This window comes from Natator depressus, chromosome 19 (genome assembly GCF_965152275.1).
Source record: "Natator depressus isolate rNatDep1 chromosome 19, rNatDep2.hap1, whole genome shotgun sequence".
NCBI lineage: Eukaryota > Metazoa > Chordata > Testudines > Cheloniidae > Natator > Natator depressus.
Genome location: NC_134252.1, coordinates 1,864,296 through 1,889,048, shown reverse-complemented (window position 1 = coordinate 1,889,048; position 24,753 = coordinate 1,864,296). Strand labels below are relative to the sequence as shown.

The following is a 24,753-nucleotide window of genomic DNA, read 5'->3' as shown; positions in this document are numbered from 1 at the left end:
CGTGGAGATTCAGATGTAGACCTGGGACTTGAACAAGGTCACCTGAGCCCCAGTTTAGCGTATTGACCTTGGGCCCGACCCTCCTCCTGTCATTGCTCCCTTCTATTCATAGGTCATGATTTCTTTGCCCTGCTTCGGATTCTCAGCACCTCTGCAGGGCGACTCCCCCAAGGGCCCAATCCAGAGTGCCACAGCCCAGCCATTCAGCCAAATGCCTCATCCAACAGAGAAGTTCAGAAATGTGAGACTTTTAGGTTCCATCTTGAGCTGACAAGAAAACAGTGCCAAGTCTTAGGGCAGCATTCAAAGCCAGCCAGAGAAAAAGCCACTGCTGGACTTTCCAAAGTTCCTTCTATTCCTTCATTAAAAAAATTAATCAGCCCAGCAAATCTGCTCAGCTTCATTATTTGGCAAGTAATGCTAGTAAAGAAACTCAGAAATCTGACCCTGCAGCATCCAGTTATGCTGTAAAATTAATGAGAAAGTGTTTAGGAACATGAATAATCCGTGTTCTCCATTAGAGTCAGTAAGCAGCAGTTATTGCTGCTTAAGGAAAAACTGCACACACCCCCCAGCTAGCATCCCTTTGAAATGAGTCATTGCTAATGTCCAGTTTTTGTCAATTGAAAGCCCAATTGTCAACTGAAAGCCCAGAGTGGTTAACCCTTTAACATACTGATTGTTCTCCATGAAAATGACTGATTTAGAAGTAATTATTGCTATTATAAATTGAACGTAATGGTATATATCAGCCATAAAAATGTAAAAAAACCTCTCAAGTAGCATGGGCTGCGGAGGAAAAATCGTTACTCCCCTAGTGAGTTTACAAGTAATTTGCAACCAATAAAAATGCAAAACCACATTTTGTTGGGTAATAATCATAAATAATCCTTGGGCAAGAAATTTTTTCAAGACTCACAAGTCCACTCCCTTGATGGCAAGGTTTATTATCCTGGTTTCTCTGTGTTTCCTTTCAAAATGCAGCTGTCGTAACAATTTATGAATTACAATCCTGTTGGCATAAACTTTCATTTTTCATGTGGAAATTGGTTTCCCACCAACACTCACAAGGCACAAAAAGCCATCTAGCCACACAAAGTGACCTTAATAATAATGCAGTCAAAAATATATATATCAAACCAGTGGGCAAACACTAAATATAGATGGTCAAACTGTTGCGGGGGAAGGGAAACAACCCAAGCCAAATCTATTTGAGAGGCAGGTAGGCGTATTTTATGCTGTGTAGCCAATATGGCATTGTTATAAAATGATTAGCAGTCTCATCCAAACTGAAGTGACCTTTTGAATTCTTTAAAATACAAGGAAACCTACTAACTGCTTTGCTTCCCAACACCAGCTACAGGGGAGGCGATGCACAGAAAAGCCAAAGGGAAGGAGACACTTGAGGTCAGACATTTTAGTGGCTTTAGTGAGAATTAATTTGTTCAAAAATAGCAAAGATCTCTGGCCATTTCAGGCATGATAACAACTCTGCCATGCAGGTGTACAAAGGACTGCAGCCTCTCAAAAACCAACTTTGGCCTCTTGAAACTCACATCAAGGTCAAAATGCAAGGCATATTTGCAAGGAATTTTACAACTGAAAACTGGCCAAATAAACCTGTGTTATAGTGCTAGCCCAGCCCGTCAGCCTGCGGTTCAGCCCCACTGAATCACTCCTGTCTGTTAGAGAACATCTTGTCTAATTCCTGTTCTTTACCTTCAGGGCCAGAGCCCTGGAGGGTTCCCACAGATAAGACTCCCACTCAAGATATGAGTTTCCCCTGCTTGAGCAGTGCAGGGTTTCAGTTGGCCTGCTTGCTAAATATGTCTAATAATCATTAATGGATTTTTCTCACCCATCTCTATTTCTAAGAGTGAGATTTATCCTACTTAGAGTGGGTTGAAATATTTTGTGAATTATTTTGGAAGCTGTTCACAAAAATGTCTCTGCTGTTTTTCAACCAACTAGAGCAGTCAAGGGCGGGGTTTTTTTAATTTAAAATTTCAATACATTTCTTGTGAAACTTTCCCCTGCCATTTCTAAAGAGCCCAGTTTTCTCCCATATATTATATGCTGTGCCCCAGAAACTATGTCTCAACATGAAACATGTTATATGTTTAGATGCCAGAATAACAGGCATTTTAGTGCCAAGGATAGATAAATTGTTAGATAATTTAATACATGCACAGAATGGGGCCAAAATGGATACATGGTGCCCCTTTTAGAGTTGGGGCCTGTCTACATTCGGGAACTTTGCATTGATGTACTTATACTGGTGCATTATATGGCCACAAACCGTTAATGCAGATGCATACGGATTTACACAAAAGCCTTGTTAATTACCCTTTCTGCAGGGGTGCAACACGCTCTAGTAAGTTACCCACTTTGCAGGGGTGCGACACGCTCTAGTAAATTACTGATTTTGCGCTTAGAACAGCACATCCACCTTAGGCGTTTGGACTGGTGTTGCTCTTTTTCCTGAGCCCTTTTTCCTGAGGATTCCCATCAAGTGTCACGCCAGATAATTCACTTGGGTAAAAGGGCTGGCTGTTCCCACCACACCCCAGCCCCTGAAACCAGGGCCATGCACAGTGACAGCCCCTAGCATCAGAGCGATGAAAACTGAAGGTCATCGCCAGGGAGACTGGAGGATTGCGATTTACTACTGTCCATGGTGCTGACCAGTCCTACTGCATATCAAAACCAGCTCTCTATTGTACAGGTTGGTAGCATGATTAGAGCCATTGCTGTAAGGATTACTGTGCTTTGAATTAATGATCTCCTGAAGAAAAATGATTTCATACATCTGGTATTGTCATCTCCATTCTTTGCACTTGCAACAGTGATAACTGACATTGCAATAATTAGCCCAGTTCTTGTCCATGTTAGTTGCTTGTCCGAGAAAATAGTGATACTGTATCGACACGGCTACTTTTAAGCCTATTCTATTTCCCTGCATCTATGAACAAAAATCTTGACCAGCTACTAAGAAAGCAGATGGATCCAATTTATTCTTTCAACAGGAAAAAGGAGAGATTGCCCAAGACTTAAGCTGTATTAATTTCTTCTCTCTACTTTTGAGGCATGAGGTTGACGAATAGAGTTTGGGTAATTTGCAAAATGAGGATTTGAGTGGATGGCATTTGGGGAATTCTAGTGGAATCAAAGTGAGGCTAATATTTAAGCAAGACTAAATCCCAACAACTGTCACGTGGCTTTCCTGTGGCTTGTTTGTGTGGCTCAGCTGTTGTCTCAAGCAGGAAGGGGGGAAAGTGTCAGATTCTTGGAGAAAGAGAGAGAGACATTTAATTAGGTTAGAATTGCCTCCACCAAGTACTAAAATTAAATGTGAATTCATAAGGTAAAGCATTATGGATAATGATATGCAAATCGGGTTGGGTTAGAGATTTTAGTACGCTATTGCTCTCCTTCTAATTGGGAGAAATAGATCCAGCCCCAGAAGCCTCAGCACTCAAAATGTAATATAGTATTGCAGAAAAGAAAGTATTTTAAGTTCCTCTGCTCCAAACTCAAATAACCAACATTACATTAATATTTAAAAAGTAAAACAAATATTGAGCTTATTTTAACTAATCATCAACCAAACAGTATATGAATTAATGGGCATGTGTACAAAACCAGTGTTGCCTAATGAGAAACCTCATTGGTAAAGAATTCCAGGGAGGACAGAGGAATGCTGAGGTGACAGAGTCTGTTTGGGATTTTTATTTATAATTCCCCTTAATTTAAAGGGCAAGTGATATCTGACAGTTCATCAACTACATCTTCATCTGAGATCCTAATCCTGTTTCGATGACATTCATCCCAAGCAGAGGGCCAGCAAAAATCTTAATTTGAGTATTTACATGGTACTAAAGAGGTTCATAGGTTTGGGGCTGGCCCCCTGCCCAGGGTGAATTTTACCTTTCTGAGACATTATGGTCCTTTCCATTGCAATGAACTATGATGTCACAAGCAGAGGCTTCAGTCAGGTGAGGGATAAGCACCAGAATCCTAAAAGAAACAAATCATCCTATTTCCATTAAATATTTATGGGCTAAATCTCGGAGCCTTCCTCAAGCAAAATGCCCACTGATCTCATTTAGAGTTTTATCAAACTAAGCACTGCAGGATTTGGTCTTACAGAAATAAATTATGTTGGAAGGGAAATACAGAAAATATGGTGGAGGGAATTAAAATGGTCCCTCGTTTCCCTGTGAGGCACAAATGGGTCTTTGAGGATATTGAGTACCGCTAGCAGTATGGGTGTGTATACAAGGAGACTGGGGGATATCATATGCAGCCAACACATAATTCATAAATCTTCAAAGTTTCTAAGAACAGGGAACATCTTTAACAGATTTGAAGAATTAATATGAAGAGTGAAACATGTTGCTGCCCGTAGAGAGCAGATTTGACTTGCATTTAAATACACTACAGCCGTAGGATGCCTTTAAAAGGAGTCTAATAGCAGGAGAAGAGGGTTTTGAATAATTATTTTTATTTGTATTGTGGTAGTTCCTAGGAGCCCCAGGTATAGACCAAGTTGTCATTGTGCTAGGAGCTCTACAGACACCAAACACAGAGAGGGTCCCTGCCCCAAAGAGCTTACATGTTACCAGCTGGCTGGAGCCCACCAAGGAGTTGCAGGAAGTGCTGTTAGTGACTAGAGAGATGTTCTCTCCTCCCATTCACCATACAATTGAGGCGGTGTCTTAGCCAGGTGCTAGGAGGCTCTGTACAAGGTGAAGTCCTTCGGATTAAACATAAATTTGAGGTCTTGCCCACTTGGGCTCATTAAATCCACCTCGCTTGATTGCAAGCACATGAAAGCAGAATTTATTCAGGTCCCACAAGAGGGCAATATTCTTGCAAGCATTTCTAAACCCAAGCCCAGCTGATATCAGATGCTTTTGTGTCCTCATGCACTGCTTCCACAATGCTGGCTGTCTCCAGTATCCTCCTCCTGCTTGGATTTAGAACCAGCTATCTTGCCCTTTCCATCAGTGGGCTTGTTTTTTGAAGCCTATAGAAATATAGAGGGAAAAGGAGAAGCACTTAAGCCTTTACCAAGCATTGGGTTGGCCAGTGTTCCCACACTGATTATATTATTGTCCAGTGTAGTGTCCTGCTGCCCTGACAGGAGTGTGAGTTTGGGGGCATTAGAGCAATGAACACACAGCTTCAGAAACCTTCATGCTCTACACATCTGTGCTGGCCTGCAGGGTTCCAGGAGACTCTTATTTTCTACCTGAGTCCCTGGTGCATTCATCTCACTTTGCTGGAAGGGGTTATGTCCTGGGTATGTTTGCACAAGAGTTGGGGAGATACTCAGGAAATAGCATATATCGTATTTTCCCCTCTTAAAAAGATGTAAAGTGGGATTCATAAACTGGCATCCTCTATTGCCTCTGTTCTCTCTGTTCAGAAATGAATCATTTCCATCCTCTGTTCAGAAATGAATCTTTGTCAATAACACTCCTGAGCTCATGAGTTCTGAACTATGCCCCTAAAATTACCTCGCCACCCTCAGGCCATCCAGCCCTGGAAGGCACAGAGTTTAACAAATCATCCAACCGATCTGAAGCAGTAAGGATGGAAGAGAGCCCCCTGTTAAATCCCCTGCTCTGCCACAGACATCCTGGGGGAGTCCCTTAAAGCAAGATGTACAAAGGTATTTTTGAGCCTAAAGATGCAGATAAGTGCCTAGTGGGATTACACAAGCACCTAAGCAGGTTAAGTGCCTAACTCCCATTGAGTACACTCTTTAGGTGCCTAAAAACCTTTGTAAATCTGTCCCATAGTCTCTCAGTGCCTCAATTCCCCATCTGTACAATGGGATAGCAACACTGCCCTGCTTCAGATGGGGGGTGGGGCCTAAAGATTGTGAGGTATTCAGTTACTATAGTTATGGAGGGTTTTCAAACACCCAAGATAGATGGTATCCTGCCACCGTTGAAGTCGATGGGAGTTTTGTCAATTGGTCGGGATTTCACCTGAAAACTCTACCTAGGCTCAGAGCATGCTATTCTTTTTGAATACACAGAATTCTACTTCACTTGTCCCCGCTAAGTGGAGAGCTATCTCCTGGGTGATGCTTTTAATTATGGGTGTGAAAAAATGAATATTTGTTTGTCCCTCTGCCTGAGGATGTTGGAAAATTAAAAAGTGGCAATTCTGCTGGGTTTTCAAATTTAAAAAAAGGTGCAAAAGAGAACAAAATACACATCCCGTGGATGAGTCCAATCTGCTGCAGGGAGTTTGGCTCTACCGAGAGCTTTTACTTTTAAGTTTTAATCAGGTTCTGACAAGAAATAAGAATGTTTCCAATAGCATTTGGCAAAAATAAATACTATACTGTGCCAGTAATTCTTAGCATTTATATAGTGCTTTGCATTTTTCAAGGCACTGTATGAATTTGAGTTCATCCCCAAAGGAGCTGAATGAGAGAGGCAGTGTGGCTCAGTGCAGTGGGCACTGGCTTGGTAGTCAGCAGACCTGGATTGTTCTATTCCTGGCTCTGACCTCTGACCGTGGGATCCTGGACAAGTCCTTTCCTCTGGCTTGCCTATTTAGACTGTAAGTTCTTTTGGGGCAGGGACTGTCTCTTACTATGCCCAGCACAATGGTGCCTCAGGTCCCCACAGTTGTGCAAATAAACAGTCACGCCCTCTTGTGAGGTAGTATTCCTGTTTTGTTAGTAGGAAAACAGAGACACAAGGGACGTTAAGTACCTTGCCCAAGGACACCTACCAGGTGAGTGGCAGAGGTGGGATTAGAAACGAGAATCCGTACATGTGGGCCAGTGTTCAGTTCACTGCACTAGAACTTGCTGTCTCTGCGCACAGCCCCGCAGGTGACCTGGTACCCTCGCACTGCATGGAATCTGGTACATGGAAAATGACAAACGAACGTATGCAACTGCAAATCCATTGCTGCTCAGCCAGCTCAGAGAGCAGGAAGAAATAAGCGGTGGGCCTCCAGCAGTGTAGCAGCATAGATGAAACCCAGGCTCCAGAGGGCCTTCTAACAGGCATGAACTAGCATCCCAGCTGCAGACAACCTTGAACTTGAGGAGAATTTGCATCCTACCTCCATTCTGATCAAACCCACCCCTCAGTTCCTCCCTTCCCCTCTTTCTTTGCAAGCTTCACTCTTTTTGCCTCCTCCCATGGTTTATTTTCCTGATTCCCCCTTTCATTAGACACAGGGAACCAGACTGTCTTTATCCATAAAAGTCCTAGGAGGCCCCTCCTGCTGAAGAAGTAGGTCAGTTCCTGTCCACAGACTGCAACCACAGGCTTAGGCAAGACCTAGTCACCCCCTAAGTGGTGTGGAATTGTGGTAGCCCTTCTGCAGGGGGGTGAATTCTATGCACTCTGAGCACACGGCATAGCAGACCCTCTGGAGAACAGGATAAGATGCCAGGGCAGAGGATACAGGTCAGGCAAAGAAAAATGTAACTGGCCCAGAATGCAAAGCAGATTCAGAGAGTGCAGCTGAGTGGCCTGGAGCCTGAGTTACACCAACTATCTTCTCTCTCCGTAAATGGGAATGACACCTGGGGGTGGTAATCTGCCTAGATTTATCTCCGTACCTCCCTGTGTATCCTTCTGTGTTTAAGAATGTCTCACTGCCCTTTGCATTATAGCATTGCCCTTTATATTCATACTGCATAACCCTCTCCTGCCCTGTAAAGCTTGTAAGGCGTAATATAACATAGTGATGTTCCTTTATGCACCATAAACAAAACCCATAGGGGGAAAAAAGGAATAACATGAAAATGAAAACTTCATTGGCCCTGACAACGATACACCAAGACACCCAGGACAAACACACACACACACACTCACAGGCTAGACTGATTATCTGGCATTGATGGATTGCTTCAAAGTATTAGGTAGATAAGGAAATTGATTATTCAATAAATCATTGTCTACCCTGAGAATCCAGTGGGTTGTTTTTTTTTTAAAAAGAGAGAGACAAAAATATTACAAATCTGTCCCAGGGCTTTTGCCTACACTTGAAATGCTACAGTGTCACAGCTGCAGTGTGTTCTCCCGTCAGCATCGGCAATCTACCTCCATGAGAGGCAGTAGCAAGGTCAGTGGAAGAATTCCTCCGTCGGCCTGGCATTGGCTACCCCAGGCATTAGGTTGGCCTAACTACGCCGCTTCCCACGAGTGACATCGCTGGGCCGACCTAACTTTTTAGTGTAGACCCGATCTCTGTGCTGTTGGAGCTGTGTTGGTCCCAGGATACGAGAGAGACAAAATATCTTTTATGGGACCAGCTTCTGTTAATGGGAAGCCCAAGTTTTTGAGCTACACAGAGTTCATCTTCAGATCTGGGGAAGGAAGTCACTGTCTCAGGCAGGCAAGGAAAAGCCTCAGCTTCTAAGGTTAGTCGTTATGTATCTTTTGCTACGTGTCCAATGGATGAATATCCCTTTGCATCTCTGCAGTGTTAAGTCACAGAAGTACCTTCCCGAAGCTGTGTGGCCAGCAGAGGGGTTTCAGCGGAATAACTGTATTGTGCAGCACGTATCTGGCAGGTGCTCAGGTGCACAGACACTGCTCTGTCATTACACAGGGAGGGCGTCAGAGTCAGGGAGGCTGAAACCCACGGTTTCTAGTCAGGACTCCGTGCTGCAGCACTTCCTGCCTCAGAGGCCTGGTCTAGCCCAGGGAGGTCAGAAAGGAGCAACGAGGACACACAAAGCTGCATGGCCCCAAGTCTATCCTGCTTCCCACAGCAAATGTGACACTGTGGAGGGCTTGATCTGCAGCCCATTGAAGCCAGTGGAGAGCGCTGGATGCCTCCTGGGAAGGATTGCATGGCATAGGCCCCAGGCTCTCACAGGACTCAGCTAGGAGAATGTACTCCTCCTGGGCACCAACGAGCCACCAATGATGACAGCCCACCCCAGGGGCACGTAGCCCTTCAACAAGGAAGGGGGGGGAGGGCAGCAAATAGCAAGAGCAGCAGCAAAACAAGGAGAAAAAAGGCAAAACCCAGGCACGACAGAGAGAAGATGGTGCCTGGTGAGTGGAGCCAGGACAGGAACCCACCTGCCAATCTATCAGTAAGGGGGGTCCAGCCAGGAGAGTTTGGGAGCCTCTCCCCTGCTCACTCCCAGTGGGAGTTCTGCCCCATGTCTCCATCCAGCTCCCTGCTCAAACAAACCAAGCAAGGAATGGCTGCATTTTAAGAACTCTCTGGAAATGCAAATGCCTGATAACAGTGCTAATAAATGAGAGCAAAGGCCAAAGTAACAGGTGTATTTTAGAGAGGAAATTCCTAACGGAGGGATGTTTTTTTCCCGGGGGACGGCCTTTGATACTACCCACTGCAACCATCCCATTTCAGGAGCCAGAGGAGAGGATTCAAATGGCTCAGCAAATCAGTACCAGGAACTACAGCACTTGGCTACCTCTCAAGTCTCCAGGTCACACGCCATCCCTGTTAAAGCCAATGGAAGAATCTCTGTTGACTTCAGTCAGCCTAGGAACTGGCCCAGTTCTACACATTCAACACAATTGCCATGTGTTGTCTGCTCTGGTGCCCTGTTTGAAATGAGATTGCTGTCACCTCAGCCCAGTTCTTCAAGGCTGTCACTATCCCAACTAGCTGCCTTGTTTGAAGCCTCAGCAGAACAGCCAAGGGCAGAATAGATGAAGGGCAGTATGGCCATGGACACTGAATTGTTTTATGCCTAGGGTGGTCCCTACAGGTCATGCTGTAGATACTGGAAGGGGGTGAAGGCATGGGGAGAGCCTATAAGAGAATGTCTGAGGTTGTACTGTTGTGGGGGTAATTATTTCTTCATTCTCCTGTGGAACTCCTTGTCAAAGGATGTTGTGAAGGCCAAGACTATAACAGGGTTCAAAAAAGAACTAGATAAGTTCATGGAGAATAGGTCCATCAATGGCTATTATCCAAGCTGGGCAGGGATGGTGTGCCTAGCCTCGGTTTGCTATAAGCTGGGAATGGGCGACAGGGGATGGATCACTTGATGATTGCCTGTTCTGTTGATTCCCTCTGGGGCACCTGGTATTGGCCACTGTCAGAAGACAGGATACTGGGCTAGATGGACCTTTGGTCTGACCCAATATGGCTGTTCTTATGATCTCAACAGTAGAGACTATGGAACCTTTCACCTGCACACATATTAGAATATTAACCAAAAAACTTCTTTCAGTGTCTTGTTGCTTTTTCCAAAATGCTCTCAAGTTACATACTAGATACAAATAGTTCTAGAAACAAGAATAGATTTCTTCTGATTTAATATTCATTGGAGGAGTTACCAGCCTGTCTTCCTACAGGACATATAAGGGGTGAATAATTTACCCCCACTTGAGACTTGAACCAAAGACATTCAGATTTCACAGTAGCACCTGTGCAACTTACGAGAGAAGCTTTTTCTGGCAGTGGGAAGACTTACATCTCCCCTTTCAAATACCACAGATGGAGGCACATGTTGTCCTTGTCTGGCAGAGTTAAAAGCCAAATTTTCAAAAGGCCAGCTTCCCTTTTGCAAGGACAGTTTTACACCAGCAAGAGAGAGAAATAAGCCAGCTAGAGCTGAAAGTTACTCTGTTTTGCATCTGAGATTCATTTTGCAAATGCAAAAATGCAGGTGCAAATTTTCCATGTGCAACATGCACTTGCAGGAAGAGAGGCTGGGCCTTTCAGCCTTTTTGAAAATCGACTCTGAACTCCTTGGCTGAACGTGTGCTGTGAGCATTCCTTCCATTCATCGGCAAATCAGCCCAGTTTATAAAGTACTACTTCTGTTGCAGCCATTGGAAAAATTACAATAGATGTGTACCCACACAGCTGTAGTTTCTAGCAGAGGAAGTTTCTATTTCACAGCCAGATGGTGGATTTTAAAACTACTACTGTGACTTACTTCTGAGTGTTCTGAATTTACTGCGAAAAGTAACTGACAAGTCTAACACTCAATCCCAACAGACACTATAACTCACCTAAATTTGTGGGTTATTCCATATTTTACTTACTGTTTCATTGTAAGAGACATGTAAGAAATGACAGTCATTTAACAACCTGCAACAGACGTTTGTTCTCTCATCATGCTGCTGGGTCTTTAAAAGTGTTTGGTTTTTGTTCTACAACTGGTGTTTTTAGAATGACACATTCCTGTGCAACTCAATACTGGCTGGCTCAGAGGCTTGGGCCTTTCATCTCTAAATCTCCTGTTTGATAAAGGCCATGCTGGAGTGAGCAAATGTCATTACCACCCAAGGACCAGCCAATACCCCAATACAGTCTCAGTCCAGTTCTTATTGGACATCACAAACCACCATCATGGCATGAATTGACATTCTTATATTCAGTCTGAGCAGTTATTCAGGACTGAAAGCTCATTCCGGCTGATCAGTCTCAACAAGCATTTGTGATGTGCCAGGCACCACCGTATATCAGGAGACTGGACAGCCCTAAAGGTGGTTCATCCAGGCATGATCAGTAGTTAGATCCCATAGTGCTGGCCGGAATATAAATCCCAGATTCAGAAAAGCACATAAGCAAATGCTTGAAATTAGATAAGTACGTAAGATCCATTGATTTCAGGTGGGTTGAGCATGGGTTAAAATGGAGATGTTTTCCTGAATCAGGGCCTAAATAACTAGAAGAGAGGAGAAGCGAATAAAGCTAAAGTATGTTGCCGGCAGGCAGAGACACCACATCATCCCCCTCTGCGGGAGCTGGACTTGTTCTGAGAGTGCGCAGAGGGCCTCTGTCTCCAGGCTCTTTTCGCTAGCAATAAATTAACTTCTACAAATATTTCTCATCCAGCTAATCCAAGATGCAAATATCCCGTGTTCTGGTGTGGGGGTGAATCAGTCTGGCACAGGCAGGCAGGAGACAGCCGCTACCCACAAAACTTTTTAAAGGGGCCTATTTTTATTTTGGGGTGTTGTTCGGGGGTTGGTTTGTTTTTGTTTCAGGTGATCATTGTGATACCAAATCATCCCAGCAGACATAAACTGGGATTAACGCATCTCAAGAGAAATGCAGCCGCTTCTTTGGAGCTGATATGACAAACCTTCCTGTTTGTTAGACCATAAAAAAAGAAGTAAGTCTGAAATAAGTAATGGCCTAGATTCTTTTCCTGATCTAATGAGCTAGAGTGCACTGCACTGCTGCCAGACAGTGACATCTTGTTTCCTCCATAAAGGAGTTACATAAAGATGATCCTCATAAAGCACTAGGATTACAAACAAGGAGAGGCTGCGTGAAGCCCATTTGGCTTTGCCCTCTCTAATTTCACATAGCATTTCTTCATGAAAATTATTCTGAAATAGTGATATCACAGCTGTGCCCAGATGTCCCAGGTGGGATCAGGGCCCCATTGTTCTAGGGGCCATATGAGCACATTGGAAAACGTGGTCCCTACCCTAAAATCCTCACAGTCTCCGAATATTCTTCAGTCTCCATTTTTTAACCCTGTGCTGGGTCCAGCATCTGCCCCACTGAGCTTCCTTCAGAACTGTATATTGTTATTTAGATAACCAGGTGACTGGAGCCTTATAAATCTGTGGGTTAGATTCCTCAGTGAATTGCCGATAAATCCTCCCCATCCAGATCTCAAAGTGAAAAAAGCAGACTGAAGGCCTGCCACTGTCTAAATCAGTGGGGACAAGAGCTGGGGCTAGGTTGAGCTCTGCCTCTCAGGAGACATGGCCCAGCAGAGTTGGGGGCTAAAGGAACTTTAACCACCTTTGCACCTCCCAAATTCTGGGCCTGGAGGAGGGGGATGACCAGAACCCCCAGGGCTGCTGTACTTTACCCCTGCTTTAGACAACCAGAATAACCAAAGTGCAAAGCACCAGGGCTGGAGGGTTACCAACCCTCCAGGATTGGCCTGGAGTCTCCTGGAATCGGCATTGATCTCCCAGTGACTACTGAAAGCAATCCAGGAAATTCTTATAGGCTATTTTGAGAAAATGACATTGTCATGTTGGAGAAAAAAATTCCCCAGAATAGCTTCAGCCAGAGTTGACAACCCTCCATGGCTGTACCCCCTTTCAACTCCAACTAGCCACCTCCGGTCCCCCGCCACACCTTCCCACTGGGGGCTAGCATACAGCCATTCACACTCTCATTACACTGGCTGGGGGAGCGTTCTCCGGGGCTGTCCCTGCCAGCCACCTGCCCCCTGGATGCTTCTGGAGTAAAGGGAACGAATCATAACTGGGAACCAAAGTCCAGGTTTCTCCAGTTTTTGTGTGTCACAAAGATCGTTGCAGCTTTTCTCAGTTGCACTGCCCCTTCACCTTAGCTAGTGTGGTCTTTTCAACTCTGCAGTCACTTTACAGTCGGCTCTTTTATAATGCCAGATGACATCGCCTCCCACTCATTGGGAACCTCTATTCAGGCAGCCAGGAATCTTGTATCTTCCGCCTTTTCTTTTACTTTCGCTTGATTAAGCATTGTGCCAACGGCTTCAGAATTTCATCCACCACTCCCACAGGAGCCCTCTCCAGCTCATTATTTTAAACTGTATGATCACCAGGGGGACATTCTCTTCCCATGCTTTTGCCCATAGCCTCATTACCTGACAGTTCTCTGAACGGACTGCATAAACCTTTCATCTGCCCTGTGCTCAGAGTCTCCCCAGCCCTTTCAGAATGACTCTGCCCCTCCCCGCAACCCTTTTTTTGTGTTTTTTTAGCATGCTCAGCAAGTTTGATTCCTCCCCCCAGCTCCACAGCTGAGCACTCCCCTGCCAGGTACCCTGATTCACATGTGGTGGTAGAAAACAATTCAGTAAAGCTCAGTAACTGATAGGCTTCCAGCATCAGGCACCAATTAAAAGATTCTAGGTGAATTAACATAATCCCAATTTTCCATTTAAAATCAGAAAGCACTCAGACGTGAACTGTGCATCCTTAATGCATAATAATTCATCTGTAACGTGACTCTCAGAAGTATTCTGTGACAATGGCCTTCAGTATAACATATATAGTAGTGTATAACTAACAATAGAGATCACGGCACTTTTCCACTGTAGATCTCAAAGCACTTTACAAAGGAGGTCAGTATCATTATCCCCCTTTTACAGATGGGGAAACTGAGTCACAGAGCCGTGAAGCAGCTTGCCCAAGGTCACTCAGTGGCAAGGCCAAGCATTGAATGCAGGTCTCCTAAGCTAAAGTCTAGTGCCCTATCCATTAGGCAACACTGCCTCCCTGAATGTTCAAAATCAAATGAGCAAAGCCTTAAGCAACTACTGAAAAACTTTGCTTTCCCCCTTTGTAACTCCAGATTCTGATGTAATTTCAGGGATTCAGAGGCATATTTTCTTTAGAGTGGTGCAGGCCTGTGAGCAGAGTGGAATGGTCCAGTTGCCCAGGAAGACTGGAATAAATGTTCACAAGCCCTTTGCAACTAAAGCACAAACACTTTAACCCAGCAAGAACACACGGGTCTCATTCTTGCCGCTAGCAGAATGGATAGGGGGTGAAATTCACCCCGGGCACAAGATCTGGGAACCACGTCAGCCCTCAGGACTGAAGGGGGAACCAGCTGGTTTTCGAAGCCTTGTGCTGGCACTCACCCAGGAGGAGGAAGATCCCTTGACTAACTTTATTTTCCCAGCAATACCAGCCATGAGCTAGAGAATGAGGAAACTTCAGCCCAGCAAGAAGCTCGAGGTGTTCCTGTGGGGCTTCGCATCACAAGGAAATTGTGGATTCCGTGTGTGCTGCCGTTCACTGGGTCAGGCCAGAGGAGCGAGAGGACAAAGCTCAGAGCAGATGCATAGAGGTGGTCAGTCAACGGGAAGTAGATAAATGCCATTGGATAAATGGCACAGACTGGAAAGGAACGGCTGGAGGAAAGTCTGACAGCATTGTGCTGCAGTGGCTGCATTTGAATGTCACCGTGAACTAAAGAACAAAGGGGGAGCCTTGTTCTCTGCACAGTATGCTGTGCCTATGGGCCTATGCTTCACTCCATATGTGATATGAACTAAGAAAGCCTATCTCTGAGCATGGCATTCAGATCCCAGGCAGGTTCTGCATCATTAAACACAGGAACATGGGAGTTGCCAGACTGGATCAACGCAGGGGTCCATCTAGCGCAGTATCCTGTCTTTGACGGTGGCCAACACCAGCTGCTTCAGAGGAAGGCGCAGGAAACTGAAACCCCACAGTGGGTGTTATGGGATAATCTGCTCCTCGGATGAGTGCCTTCCTGATCCCCTGTGTTAAAAGTTGTCTTATACTCTGAAGCAGGAGAGTTTATGGCACTTCCAAACCTTGTTGCTATCTTGGTAACCCATGCTTGGCTGGCACTCGAGCATTTGGAAGCACTAGAAAAGAGACTTGTGAGTGTAAGTTCTTCGGGGCGGCGAGCGTGTCGTTATGTGTGTACAGTGCTGAGCACTATAGGACCCTGATCCTGACTGGGGCATATGAGTGCTAGCGTAATAGACTTGTTTAATAATGATATGGTGGTGTAGCCTTTTATCGCTGCTAATTGCTGTTTGCTGTAGTATCTCTTTAAATTATATTTCAAAGGAAGAACAATTGGGCATATCGGTAGAGAAAATCTGAGCTGAGTCATGGAATTATTCATGCCACAGCTCCATTAGGCAACGTGTGAAAATCCTGCTTTTTATTGATCACAGCCACCTTCTCTCCTTGTCGGAACAAACCAGCTCAGTCCATGGCAATATATTTGTGCCGTAAAATTATCAAGTTGTAGCAGAATATATAGTGTCTCCCTGGGCCTGAGGATTTCAATGCACCAGAGATGATTAAACATCTCAGGTGACACTTGGCATGTGAAACTTCCCTGTCCGCAATGAAAGCTAAAGAAATAAAACTGTAACGTAAAGGAGAATGTTCCTAGCTTCACAGTGCAGCATGCGGAGGCTCTGGATGCTGCTGACGTGTGACTTAAGTGGTGGCTGGTGCACATAAATAGTGAGGACAGAGGTTTTGGAAAGGGGGTTAGAAGAGAAAATCCGAAGTAGAATGAATGCAGAATGCTGTCATTAGAATAAAGATGCAGTACAGAACTGGGCCTACCCCATGCTTAAAGCTCTCCTGATTGTGACGTCACCTTTGGATTTGATTTAATGTTCAGACTAACAAATACCCTCTTGTTGTTGTTATTAAACACTGCAGTAGTGCTCAGAAGTCCCATCAGGCCAGGGCTCTATTGTGGCATGTGTTGCACAAACACAAGAAACGGCAGTCCTTGCTCAAAGAGCGAACACTCTTGTGTGTGTTAAGACAGAGAGCACCCCACAATGTGTAATGATGGATCACCAACCTCCCTCAAAGGCAGTACAGACAGACAGACGTAGATGCAGAGTCTCAGCAAACTTAGATACAAATAGCTTTAGGACCAAACTCAGCCTATCTGCTTCAGCAAAAATCCCTTATTCCTGACTCCACATTTATTCCATTTGGCAACACTGCCAGTAGCACAAATTTGTAACCTTGTTTTCAGGTGCTGAATTCCTCCTGGGTTTGTCTGTTTTTTTAAAGTAGGCTCTGATGCTTTCTAGCTGTTATCTGTGTTGCACAGAGATTCTGACCAGTCCATGTTCTGAGAACGCAAAGAAAAGCTGTCTAGACTGCATTACATTAAACCGTTAGCCAAGAAGAGAGAGAGAGAAGAATATATAGCATTATAGGAGAGGGGAAATGCAGTGCATTGGATAAGTAGACTTAATGTTCACAACCAATAGTCTCTGCAACCTGGGGTTTTATTTCATATTATGTTTCCATCAGAGACACTCGTAGTCTAGCTAGGTTGGCAAACCCCTTCCTTGCAAATGGTTGTAAATTAGCTATGCTGGCTAATATGAAGGAGCTACAGTCAACAGCCAGAAGGAGAGAAGTAGGGAAAATCATATTTTCAGCCATACCTACAAAGCACTTGAATTGTAAATGAAAAACACTGCCCTCTGCTGAAATGAGAGAATAAGCACTCCGCAAACATTAGCTCTCTTTAAATGCCAGCTTTTTAGTTTCTTGGCAATATTGCAACAGATTATCATGGGGCAAGCCCCCATTTTATTTAGCATGGTTAATTTAATGCAATTCCTTATCCATATTAAAGAAGTGCTCAGGTTTCAAAAAGAAGAGAGAGACAGCTTTGCTGTAGATTGGTTGGGTTTTACTATTGCTCTGTGCATTATAGAATCAAAAAGGCTTTTAACAGTCTTCTCATAAGCAGGCCGAAGGTTTAAAAATCAACCGTCATTTAGTTCTTTAAACAGAAATGGTCCAGAGAAGGAGAAATCAAGATAAGAAGGAGGGGTTTGCACAGCAGGTGGCAAGGCACGAAATTAACGATCCAGCCTTTATTACGGGGCATTCATGACAGACCGTACGGAACCTGGTGCCAGAGTTAATGGCCCCATTACCATTAAGGACTGAGTGGTGAAACTCACCCCATGCAGACTCCATCCAAAGCTTATGCATCATTTCAGTTCTACGTAAACTTAGTGAGTTTCACTTTGTGCAAAGGGGTCTATGGATCAGTGCACACAGAGTCTTGAGAAAGTGTCTGTTTCATTCGAGGAAGCAGCCGCAGCTGCTGCACACAAGAGGTTATATTTATTTCAGCTGGACTCCTATTCCTATGTTTAACTGGGGTCAGTTTTCATGTTTCATCTTAATATCCTGTGTGAGTTTCTCAAGAGGAAGCTCAGATCAAACCATTAGACTTCTCTGCAATAAAGAAGTAATGTTGTGATTCAGATGTATTGAGAACTTATATGCCACCAACAGTTTGCCACCTGTACAGTCTGCTGAAATCACTAAAATATACTCTTCGACCCAAAGGATCTTGTGACCCGAAATAACATTTTCAGTTATAAAAAGATGGAGCGATGGGTGCCTGGTGTTGGAAATACAGAAAAGGCCACAAAAGCAGAAAAGTGATTTAAAAAAAGGTCTTAACTTGCAAAAATGCAAGGTGCTAACAAGCAGAGAATCCCAAGGAAATCAATTTGCCTGTGGGGGCTTGTGTCCCCCATTGATACAAGAGGGGGCCAGATTCTGATCTTATTTACCCCTTTGTAAATTGGAAGTAACTCCACTGACTTCTAAAGAGTCACTCCAGATTTACACCAATTATGTAAATGGGTCAGAATCTGGGCCAAGGTGCATTTTGCAGTCAGGCTGGCATTGACTAACTCATGCTAACTCAGCCCAGTGAAATTCAAGTTTCAGTTCTTTCTGTTTACACAGCCGTTAAAGAATAAAATGGCTGGAATTTGTGCAGTCAGCTTGGCTGGAAGGGAAGATTCCTCAAGTTAATGTTTTCTAAGTCTGTATGCTGATCCCAGGTGGCAGGAAGCCACTTGTCTAAAGCTATTTGCTTCCAGGGGTGGGGGGAAACATATTGATCTTCATTCAGCTTCTGTCTGCTCCTACACACCAATGTTTCATCGCATCACCAGTCACTGGAAGAAATTTCTCATTGTTTTACACTCAGTGATTCCCAAACTCAAAGACAAGTGTGCCGGCCCATTCGGCTGTAGTGACACACTGAGTCGCAGTGGACTCGGGAGAGTTGCTGCAAACTGTGTGGGGTTGAGTCTGATCTCACTCACACCAGTGTAAATCCGGCACCGCTGAAGCCATCAGGGCTCCACTGGCAGAAAACTGGAGTTAATTGGAGTCTGGCCCTCTGTCTCTGTGTGTAGGATTAGGAGAGGCTTATACAAAATAACTATGTAAATAAGATGTTAGAGTCTTTCATGATAGAAGGATGAATAGGGTTGGTCTCTATCCCATATACACCCTGGATTAAGGGCAAGGAACTCCCCTGAATACAAACCCTTACCTACTGGCTTGGGGCCAGCAACTACGCTATTTAGGAAAAGGCAGGCAAAACCTAGCAACCCCTCACACCTGTGAACTCCTGTTTTACGGCCCTGCAAGAACTCAGTCTAACGCTTCCCCTCACCCTCTCACTGAAACAAGAATTTCTCCAAACTATTAATCAAGCTGAGCCGAATAGTATAATACTTGACCAGCCTTTCTGAGAATTACCTCCTGCAGCCTTCACAAATCCCATAGCATTCAGTGCAGATCCCTGCTAGAAGACATCTCTCTTGCCTAGGGAAATCTGGGTTTTTAAAAAATAAAACTTCCTTTGCTGAAACTAGAAATCTGGTTTTAAAAATATCCCAGACACACAATAATAAGCCATGAAAAAGCTGATCTCACAGGGAAGGATAATTATGCACCAAATTTATTTTCTACATATTTATATAAAATAATCAATGATCATTTTCCCTGCCAACTACAATCCAATTGTCTCTCTCTCCTGCATTACTTGCAAATCACCCAAAGAATCGATGCCCTGACCTCTTCCCTTACCCAACACAATTTAAAAAGAGAAAATAAGAGACAAAGCCCTATCATTCAGCTATCTAAGACCGTTTCTTTAAAAGTTCAGTCAGGGCCCAATCCTGTTATTAGTGACATAGATGACAAAATTCCCATTGACTTCAGTAACACAGGATTGAGCCCTTCTATCACGCTTGAAGTATAACATCTATGGAAATAAATACAAAGAAAAATGTAATCTGAGTAACCAAAAAAAAATAAAAATGTAAAGCTGAAGAAAAATGAAGGGGAAAGTGAATCATTTCAAATATTCAGAAAACACAATGAAATTCGCTCCAGACAATAGCTCCCTGTATGCAGAGAGGAGGATGTGGTATGTACGTACCGAGGGTTTTGGTGACAATATAAGAAATGAAAGCACAAGTTCAAGTAATTTGCACCTACATATCACTGAGCACTTAAGAAAAAGATATGGTCCTGCAGCCCTTATTCACTGCAGTAATCCATGAAAGCCGGTAGGAGAACCCATGTGCATTAAGGCCGTCGGATTGGGCTCAGGACATATACAGTGCTGGTGCTACATAATAACAAAAGACCAGGCAACTAAAAATTGCAAACATTCAAAGAGTGGATTAATTTCTACCACTCACTCTCCCTCTTGTATATTATTATTTACTATTAGTCTTGCGTTCATTTTGTCTGGTTCATATCTATGTAGGTTTTGCTTTCTGGTCTTGCATTGACATAATTCTACAGTTTCTGAAGCAACTAAAATTAATTTGTTAAAAACAGGACATGCTTGAAATCCTAAGTGTGACGTCATCTGCAGTAATGACACTTCGCATTGTTCCGGTTAGTAACTTCGGACATTACAAGATGGCATCAAGCTCTCGTCTATCACTGATGAAGAGAGCTGCGGCTGCTTTTTTAATTTAACAGAAAGGCCAGACAAATATGCTGTTTAAAATAGCGTAATCATATTATACACATTCAGAGCAGCAGCTTTTACTACAGATTGGGCATGACGCTGTAAATACTTATTATCGAGTGCAGCACTTACTACCAAGAGTAGTTCCATTGATTACATGCACATCCAGAGTCTGACTATCACAAACCACTGGGGGATAAATTCTCTTCAGTGGGGGGGGGGGGAAATCTGGAATAATTCCACTTAAGTCAGTGGAGTTACTCTGGATTTACCCCGGTATAACTGGGAGATGAATCCAGCCACTTGACTGTATAGAAGATCTAATCTGAGGTTTCTGTGTAATATTTGAAAATATTTGATGGATCACATAAAATTCAAATAGATACTGAAAAAGCTGGGGAAAACTCCCATTTAATAATAAATCAAGGCATGTATTTTCTGTGTTATCGATCTCTTCCCTCCCTCCTTTCCTCCATTATGAGGATCTGAGAGAGAGAGAGCACATGCTTTCTGGATCTTCCCTTCCTTGTCCTGGATGCCTTCCCTAGAATTCAAATGGCACATATTCAACTGTCAGTTTCATTTCAAACCAAACTAGCCTTTAAAACTTGACTGTTTTTAAAGCACAAAGGCTACCTCTTCAGGAGTTTTCCATGTCGCAATGTACTCTATTCATTAAAAGCGGAATTTGGAATCGGTGTAGCTGTGCACAAACTGACAGGCAAATTAATGCAGAGAGAAAAATCTGCATTTTTCAACTGAACCCAAGGGGAGGAAAATATGATGGCAATTTTAAACGAATGTCGCTAAGGCATTTTTAGTTTTCCCTAGACCCTCAGTCACCTCTCTGCATTTTAACTTTCCTAGTTCATTGACCAAAACCAAGTTAGGCTCTGCTAGAGATAGTTTGGCTTTTTTACGTTTAGAAATTAAAAACAGCCCTTTCCATTCAACCCATAACACCACTGACAGGGGCTGTAGGCAGAGGTGTTTGCAGGGAAGGAAGGCCAGACTGCTTACTGTGGGGTCACTTATGCCAGGCTAGTGTGAGAGCAAAACCCTGCCCACCTGACTCAGCAGCATTTGGCACTGGGGTAGGGGAGGGCAAGGCAATGGCAAATCAGACCCACAGTGTCTCCACCAGTGAGAATGAGCCAGGTGGCAAGTTCATGATGATTTTTTTTTAATAGCGCTGGAATGTCAAGTGTCCTTTCTTCTCTGCTCTTGCTGCAAGGGCCTGGAGCCTTTTCAAGCTCCAACAGAAAATACTTTCCTTGGGTGGTTGAGGCCACTCGGCCTTGGAGTCTCTTGCTGAACAATTCCCTTGAGCCACAGTGAGGTCCCAAGAAGATGGGCCTAATCCTTTATGGTGCTGAGCACCCTCCCCTCCCAGTGACTCCCGTAAGCTCCCCTTCAAGTGTCTGCTTGAGTATCTCAGAAGGCCGGGCAAATCACGGGGCAGCTTGCAGCTCTGGTGAGCTAGGCAGATGACAGTGCAAGCCATTGTGGGTCAAGGGACTGAGCCTGATTCTCCCCTGCCCTACACCTTGTGCAGTCCTTAAATCGCTACCAAGTCAGAATGGCAGCATCTGACAGCCCCTTTGTTCAGGATGACATGGCTGCACCAGGTGCCTGGCAGTGGAGATAGTTGGATCACAAGTTGCAACTCCCAATGCCCAGGGTTGCAATTGGATCTGCTAATGTTGGACCCCTGCATGCCTGTGCAACCGTATCCAGCTGCAGGACTGGAACCCGAGACGCCTGTCCCCTCTCAGGCGGCAACTTCGGTGGGAAGTTAGCCTGAGTAAGAACTGTCAGGCTAGCCACACTGGGGTTCTGCTCCACGGAGCAGACGGAGATGCGCAGAATCAGGGAGCCCATGCAGGGGCCTACACCCTCCCTGTGCTACAGTTTCCACCACCCTGGTAGGGAGGGGCATTTCAGAGCCGTAGATCTGCAGCTACACCGCTGAACTCCCACAACGGCTCTGTGGTAGTGGCAGCCCTTCCCTTGCTCACACAGCCTCGGCTGGGGAGCTCCCTCGCACGTGGGCCTCCTCAGTGCACAACCTGCCCACAGGATCCAGGGCTTTGCCCTCAGAGAACCCCAGGGCGACTGGATTTAGGAAGCGAAGCTGCGAAGGCCCCCCTGACCCTGCCGTTGGACCCATGCAGGCGTCTCCTGAGCCTTCCCCCTCTGAATCCATGATGATCTGAACCTGCACAGGAGCCTCGGTGGATACAAGTGCAGCATCCGGCCTCAGGCCCGCAGGATCTTACTCCGAGAAGCAGCAGGTGCTCGGTCTCCCTGCGTCGGGCCATCAGTCCATGGGGCAGGCTAGGGCGTGTGGTCATTTGAAACCTTTCCATAGGTGGAGAGGTTACACCTAGGCCCTAAGCTAGCTGTGCTGAAGCACGTACCAGATCTTCTGTGATTTCTATATCCCCAAGCGGACCTACCACCGGTAAAATCCAATGGGCAGCAAGTAAGAAACTGAAATGTATATACACAGATATAAATATTTGAAACTTTAAAAAAAAAATTAAAGTGGCAGGATTTTATTTGTGGTCCAGCTACGTTGGTTTCCTCTGACAGACATTGGTGAGGGCTGCTGTTAAGTTGCATTTGGGCAAATAGGGTCCCTGTTCCTCTCTGTTTTCATCCCCACTGTCCTTCCATTGACACCTGCTCGGCCACGAGGGTCCCTTTGTAAAAGGCGAATGACAGCTGCGTCATGTGGCAGAGAGCAAACCCCTGGATTCGTGCACCAAAAACACACAACCAGAAACCGCAAACGCTGGGTGTACGTTGGACTGAGTGCCGAGAGAGAACAGCGCCTTCCTGACGTCCCACACTTCAGAATTGCATCTTTAATTAAAGAGCATCTGTGCTCTCCCCTGCATCCCCGGCCGTGCCATGACTTTAGGCAACATTATTAAAAATGTAAAACCTCCCCGTAACCTCGGTCACGCCACAGAACAAACGTGGCTGCCAGCACCAGTTGCCCGGCTTTAGCTGCCATGTGCGGAGAGTCAGTGGGAGTCGCAGCATTTGATCGCTCGTCCTTTTAGGGCTGCAACCCCCCTTCACACCTCCGCCTCAAGCAAATAAAATTACGAGCAGCAGCTGCGTTCAGTCCAATGCACTCGCATGTTTGCTGCACCCCCCCAGCAGTAGCAAGTGCCCAGCTGCTCACCACGCCCCGCTGAGCGCTTCGCACCAGCCAGAGCCAAGGGGAGTCTGAATTCAGCACCCCGCGAGCGCTCACGCCTCCTCCTGCAGCTTCACACACCCCACCGTGTGCGCGCAGCCCCCTCCTGCTCTGGGGCAGCCCCAGGCCAGCACCCCTCCTCCACAGCACCGAGCAGAGGAGAAGCCCCTGCCCAAACTTTCCCTTCTGCTAAGCCCCCTTCCCGGGGCATGCCGCCCGCTGGACACTGGCCAGCTCCCCTTTGCCGTGGGAAGCCGAGAGAGGAGCCACCGCGGGCGACTCTGCCTCCTGGCCACAGTCACCGACCCAGTCCTGACAAGCCCGCAGCTGGATCTCCCCGAAAACATCCGCCCCTGCATCTTTCACCCCCGAGGTGTCCTGCCGCCCTTCCAAACCGCTCCCCGCCCCATCGCTGCCGGCAGAGCTGCCCCCTGGACATCTCGCCTCGTGGGCCAGCAGCAGCCAACCGCCCCCCAGCCTCCTGGAGCATCCCAGCCAGTCGGTGGGTCTCGGACTCTCCCCTTCCTTCCCTGCCCCACCGAACAGGACCTTTCCCCCGGGTCGGGCTGGCACTTGGGCTGCTTCCTTCAGAAAGTGCACTTGGCCGGCCTGGCAGCCGCCAGAAATCACAGCAGACCGGGGGCAAGCCCTTTCCACGCCAGCCGCCAGCCCCAGAGAGCAAACAGCCCCCCGCATCCCCCCCAAGAGGAGCCAGGGGGCGAGGGCAGCTCCCGCCGCTCTTACCTATCCGGATGACATGCGGCATCCCATGCGCCTCCTGAACCCAAAGGGTGCAAAGCAGGAGCCCTGCCCAGTATTCCACAAGCACACTCCGCAGAGCGAGCCAGAAATGGGGCATCGTTGGGGGAAAACGCCTCCCGGCAAGTTGCGCGTGGGGGTCCCCTCGCGACCCGAAGACTTCAGGGCTAGCCCGAGAGCGAGCGGGGACCCGGGGCTAGGCGGAGCGGGCCGGCCGGGGCGCGGGGAGGCTGCTCACGGCTCATCGTACGCGGCGCTGCAGCCCGCGCCGTGCCAGTCCCGCGGAAGCGCCGCTCGCTCAGCGCCGCCGGCTGGGTGCCCGGGCCGAGCCGGGTGTCACCGGCAGGAAGGCTCTGGCTGCTCCGGCTCAGCCTGCCGGAGTCTCTGTCCCCTCCTACCACTGATGCTCTCGCTGGTGAGCACAAAGCCCTGGAGTGGAGTCTTGCACACGCACACGCGCGCGCAAACACACACACACACACACGCGCGCACACACGGGGCGGGGAGCA

At 46.1% G+C, this 24,753-nt stretch overlaps 1 protein-coding gene across 4 annotated transcripts in view; it reads right to left on the bottom strand.

Moving 5' to 3' along the window:
- Window positions 1-24,495, bottom strand: part of GRIK3 (glutamate ionotropic receptor kainate type subunit 3) — a 226,165-nt gene extending 201,670 nt beyond the window's left edge. The window contains exon 1 of one of the 4 annotated variants that reach the window (XM_074934564.1): window positions 24,230-24,495. In XM_074934564.1, coding sequence (XP_074790665.1) covers window positions 24,230-24,344 — 115 coding nt within the window. In that variant the 5' untranslated portion in view covers window positions 24,345-24,495. The remainder of the gene's footprint in view (window positions 1-24,229) is intronic. The other 3 variants (XM_074934565.1, XM_074934563.1, XM_074934561.1) reach the window with 3 other exon arrangements.
- Window positions 24,496-24,753: the final 258 nt, after the last annotated feature.